General features: G+C 39.6%; 1 protein-coding gene across 2 annotated transcripts in view; it reads right to left on the reverse strand.

Annotated features, from left to right (window-relative positions):
• The window catches only part of FYB1 (FYN binding protein 1), a 113,526-nt gene extending 107,526 nt beyond the window's left edge, over positions 1-6,000 (reverse strand). For both annotated transcript variants that reach the window (XM_077816783.1, XM_077816782.1), the window contains exon 1: positions 5,937-6,000. In XM_077816783.1, coding sequence (XP_077672909.1) covers positions 5,937-5,939 — 3 coding nt within the window. In that variant the 5' untranslated portion in view covers positions 5,940-6,000. The remainder of the gene's footprint in view (positions 1-5,936) is intronic.

Consider the following 6,000-nt stretch of genomic DNA (forward strand, 5'->3'; position numbering starts at 1 on the left):
TTTAGGGTGACGTATCTGGCCACTGCCCAACCTTCCCCAAACATATAGGGCAGGGTCTGAACACACAAACAACCTGCCACAAACTTGGTAAAATGAAAAACAATTCTACAGCCACCATTACCAGCTTCCCAAGTGATTTGCATATGCAACCTAGGAGTTCACCTAATCTCTGATCTGACATGGATCACTGTCCTCACATAGAATCAATAGGACTCCTCGTGGGCTCAGGCATCTGCTCCAACTGCATTGCAGGACTTAGTTCAGGTGGCAACAATGTATTAAAACATTCAGTGATGGGTCCTATACCCTTTGCACAGCGGCACAGGGATTGCAAATTGCTCTTCCCCCCGGTGTCAGTGTGGCAGCTATTTTGATGGAGGTATTCATGTTGTAGGGAAAGGCAAACAGAGGGTAGGAGAGGGTAGCTCTAAATTCCAACCAGGGCTCCATGGAAGACCTGCCGGCAGCGAGAAATGTGCCAAATCAGCATGTCTCCAGGCCAGCCCTGCCCTGTCCCCTCCCCCTCCTTCTGGGCCATTTCCAGTCGCTTTGCAGTTGTGACAGCTGGCTCTGGGTGCCCAGCAGAGAAGGGATGCAAATAGCTTTTGCCTGTGCACCACTCTCCCTGTAACCCACTTCTCCCACACAATTTCACACTGCCATGTGCCTGCAGCTGAGGTTCCAACTATACACCATGAATCCAAATGTGAGCTTAATGCTTGTGTGTGGAGTGCTGAAATGAGACTATAGGCCAAACCTTCAGCCAATTTAAATTGGCATAACTCTATTGACTTCCATAGAGATATAATGAGATTTACACCAATCTGAGGCCCTATACCTCAGACTATCACTTTTGCCCTTCATCAGGGCAAAGAGCAGAATGTGTTGTGGTGCACACCCCTGCAGTGACACAATGACCAGGGAATGGTTGTGCTACCAGCTCACTGAAATGAAGAATTAAAAAAGAAAAATGCTGACCGTGTATGAACAGTAACTGCATTTGCCGTAATGTTTTATCCCACAACCCTCTCCCATCCCTTCTTTCTTTCTCTGCTTCCAAAGAAAGGCCTGGGGGAACGAATGGACATGGTGGTCAACAAACTAAGGCACAGGTGAACCGATGAGTGAAATCAGTTCCTCTGTCCAGGACCCTTCACTAAAAACATCTTATCTGTTCTCCCTTAAACAAGGGGGACTAAGTTGAGAAGTGAGGCTATTAGGTCCCCATCCATAATAAAAGACTCCGGAGAGTAAACTTCAGTATCTTCAGTTGCTCCCAGAGATGATCTTGAAGCCAGTGCAGATGATGGAGCACATAAAGCATTTTCTGAGCACAGAACATTTATGCTCACTTGTTGGCAGGTGCAGCTAAAAAGGAACACTACATCTGTAACCCTTCTTGTGGGAAAATGATCCCCCCACTGGAAGGTCTTTCAAACTCCGAGCATCAAAACAAATTACGTTTAGGAAAAAATATGTGCATGCAACACCTGTTGTGCAAAACCTGTTACGCAGGCATCTTATAGTTCATATCGATGGGGAAATAAAAAGTACAATTTTTTGGTAGCCTATTGGAGTAAGTAGGCAACTATGTTTTAAATGGGTCAGTGATAGCCCATGTGTGGCTCATTTCTGACTGAATATATATAGTTTGTGGATTTCAGCCAATACTGAGAATAATCCTCTATTATTTATGTTGATTCACAGTCACAAATGTGTCTTGATTCAATATGTGACAGATTGCCAAATCCTGTCTTGCTCTGACACCACAGACCATAGTGGACGCTGACAATAGCAACAAAGAAACCACCATACACTTAGTATCTTTTACATCATCTAGTTTCTCAGCAACTTTAACCCTAGTGGGCTAAAACTCATGTAGTAAAATAATTACATCAACAAGCTTGCTTCTCCCAAAATGGAGAAGAAAACTAAATTTGTTTGCTATGTAGACTCTTTGCATGCACCTTTGTTTTTGTAGTTATCAGTTTATTTCTTCAATGAAATTGAATTTGACACATCATCTCTTTTTAGGTTGTTTGTTGTTTCAGTGTTTGCACTTTTAAAATCACAGTAGGGGAAGTTTTCTAAGCAACCAGATCAAGAAGGAATTTGCTAGAATTAGAAAATCGAAGCAGAATCATTCAAAAACTTGGAGACAGCATGCTTGTGTGGAGGAGAAGCGTTGAAGGCTGAAACAATGGTGCATAAAATATCCCAGTAGGCCGTCTTTCAGGCAGTCTTTGCAGAGAGCTCAAGAAATGAACAGCCCCAAACTCTGAACTACTCTGCTACCATTAGAAATGATCCTTCACCCTCAAAGTCATCCCCATGGGTCATGCTTTAGTCATATTGTCTGGGTGACATGGGATAGCTTGCACTGCATTGGAGAAACAGATTACTTCATTGTTCAACACTGTCTATCCTGTACCTGTCAGAAGCATTATGTGCCCTTTTAAAAAGTGCTGTAGATAAGAGTGTTGCAAATGGATTTATTTCAGCAAGCTCACTCGCTTGATAGGATTTGTCCCAAAGTCTGCTCAAACACACCTAGCAGTCTTCTTTCTAACCCTACTTCAAAGCTGTTACCATTCCTTCACTGTCAATTAACGAGTTCACTATTTTTCAAAATATTTACTAAATTCATATTTTTCATGCTGCTAGTCTGAAGTTGGTCTCTGAAAATAAGATGCTCAGGGTTTTGTCCTACTTAGTTAAAAGATGGTTTGGAAAAAACAACCAACCTCCCAGTTCATGGCCCTAAATATGTGCATAACTTTTAATACATGAGTAGTCCCATACTTAAAGTTATGCATGTGCTTAAGTAACTTGCTGAATTGGTGTCTAAGATTGTAAAGTCTTTGAGGCAGGGATTATCATTTATTATATTTTTATTTATTATATATTTTATTTTTATATAGTGCCTAATGTGGGACCCTGACCTGGTTGGGAACTCTAGGCACTACCATAAGATAAATATTTAATAATAATATTAATAAAACAATCTAAATAGCCCCCAAATTGAAATGTATTTAAAATCTGGATTTGAGATTGTATTTTCATCTTGAACCCTGTTGTGTGAGAATAGCAAAGAACTAGAGAAAAAAGTTGATTTTGTCTCAAGACTGAAAAAGGGTCTTTATTGGAATAATGAACAGTATAAAACCTAAAGCTACACTAGCTCTCTGCTTCTCTCTAGAGCCTTCCCCACCTACAGATTGAAAAGCACAATACACACACCACCCCCTGCTTTTTCTGTACAGTCTTCAACAAATAAACCAACTGCATAAAACAGGAGAACTTGCGAATCCAGGTGAATTGATCAGATAAACCCTTATCCAGAAGTTGACCAGATCAGGATGAATGATGAAATTGGTGACTCAATTGGATCTAGAATTTGTTGTTAAAGACTCTTATCAATAGGATTATTCTACTTCAGGAAGGCTGGGGTCTAAGAGCTATTTCTAACAGCATTACACAGCTGGATTTGAAATCATCAGAAAACGGTACCTATTTCTCATGCTTACATTAGTTAGTTTCAGCCATGTAGTAACTTGGGTTCAGTTATACCCATTAATAGCAACTAGTATTTTTCTCATCCAGTGCTAGCAGACTGGGCTTTGGTTTAAGGTTGGATAAGCTTACAGCCGCATTATGGCAGTAAAGTGAAACCTTAGATATAGCATCCCTTAGCCTCAAACACTGTAGACAGGGTCACTTAGGAGAAAGCCCCCAGAAAAAAAGTTTTGCATGCTTCCAGACCATGGCTACTGGTGTATGCTGAAACATCATCAAATGCCAGTATTGGGTCATGGTCCTTAGATTATAAAGTGGACTCTTGGATCTATCAGTCTCATGCCTTAGTTCATTTCCACTTCCTGCAGCTTTGCAGAATATTGCTTATTTGCCGTTGAAAGATTTCTGGGACACTTGTGATGCTCAGCAGAAGAGAAGAAAACAGTATCTTTGAAACAGTATTATAAAAGTGTCAGTTTAAGATAAATCTAGCATAAAAATGCCCACAGTTATTTTATATTACTTTGAATGGTCAGTGAAAGCTGGATTCAGGCAAAGCAACTTGGAGAACTTTTTTTTAATTTTAAAGAAAAAAGTGGCACTATTTGTTCTTTATTTTCAAACTATATTGGAGCACAGAACAACTGGTGTATTCCACATACTTGCATACATACTCCCTACACTGAAACAACCCCATTTGGATAAGCAACCAGACATTTGAATTGTGCCAATAGAGTAGCTCTGTGCCAGCCATACGTATTTAAATATAGAGGTTTGCAAGTGCTAGGAGTACATGCAAATTTGGGGCCTTATTGACTAGCTCTAGTGATGAGGATGGAATCTCTGCAATAAATAGAAAATTGACATGTGTTCTGATTATGGGATGCTAGTCTTGTACAAATTTAGAAGCAATTTCTTTTCCCAGTTACACATGTGTAAAGATAGCGTAAATTACCTTCAGTGAGTTTGAATCAAATTACTCTGGTGTAACAGAGCAGAATTTTGTCTTTGGATATTAGATAGTTACTATCATGAATACTAGTAATTAAAATCAAAGTAAATTAGTGATGAATAAGAAATGCTGTTTTTACATATCCCAAATTTTACTCTAAGCCTCTGAAGCCATTTCTCAGACTCATGAAAGATTTCATCATTGGAGAAGGGCTTAACCAAAAGCCCAGATCCATAACTTCCAAACTGTGTGTGTGTGGTGGTGCAAAATAAACCTGGATCTGGATCTGAACATTTACACATTGTCTTTCTCTTTATGATGACCTGAACCAAATCCACCTGAACTTTGGGGTGTTCAGAATCTGGAGCCAGATCAGAATCTTTCAGATTGTGTTAATCTCTGTTTACACTTTTCACACAATTGCACTGACATGGAAGTGTTCAAATGAAGAATCTATCTTACAAAATCACCCTGAAAGATTGCTTTGTTTGCATACATATACCATGTTGTAGAAGTACTGTATCTGTATATTTTCATCATCCCCAGAGGAAAAGGTAGACCATACTAAATGCTACTCTCATTCAGACTTCATATTGTTCACCCCCTATCCACCATCTCCTGCCTCCAATCACTGATCAGGATTTCCTAATAAAATAGCTAAAAAATGTAAACTTTATAGTATTATACAGAAGCCTTGAATTCCATTGAAGTTTTATTTTTAAGGAAACAAATCTAACAGATTACTAAAATGTGCAGGTCTATTGTACAGCCACATAAAAAGCTTTATGTTTCTGAGCTACAATGTTCTTACATTTCGGATTAGGACACTGGAAAGGCTTTCTGGAGGTCTAATTAAAGTGCTTGACTCATTCCCATTTCCAATGTGTGGCTGTTGCTATACACTTACATTGGCATCGGACTCCCTAAGATACACAACATTTCTCGCCCCCCCCACCCCCCGCTTACTCTTGAAGGCAACAATTGTTTTCTCTTTCTTAATTTCAAATGCTAGAATCAGTAAAATACATCCTTTCCTGTACAGATCACTTGGGCCATATCTACATTACAGGTGTACCATTATTATGCTATAATGTAGATGCTTCCTACCTCAACAGAAGGGGATTTTCCATTGATGTAGTTAATCCACTTCTCTGAGAGGCTGTTCTTCCACTGACCTAGCTGCATCTACACCTAACTACAGCACTTAGGGTACAAATTTTTTCCACACCTCTGAGTGACGATCAGGTTGTTCCAATTTTTAAGTGTACAGCTGGCCTTGGGAAGAGACAGTAAAGAAATGTAAAAGTGTCATCATTTGCTAAACAGCAGGAAGTTCAACTGCAGGGAACTGAAATGAAAATTGCTGGGAGCCGACAGCAACTTTTACAGTCATGTCCACTGTAGTTTTAGTCCTAAATCATACACATGTGTGTATGAAAAGTAAATGCATAGAAAGTTCTGTACTTACCATAGTGTCAGCAACTCCGTGTCTGCAAGTCTGGTAAAGAGCATGTACTGCAATATTGTGAGGC

The sequence above is a fragment of the Eretmochelys imbricata genome, chromosome 5, assembly GCF_965152235.1.
Source record: "Eretmochelys imbricata isolate rEreImb1 chromosome 5, rEreImb1.hap1, whole genome shotgun sequence".
Taxonomy (NCBI): Eukaryota; Metazoa; Chordata; order Testudines; family Cheloniidae; genus Eretmochelys; species Eretmochelys imbricata.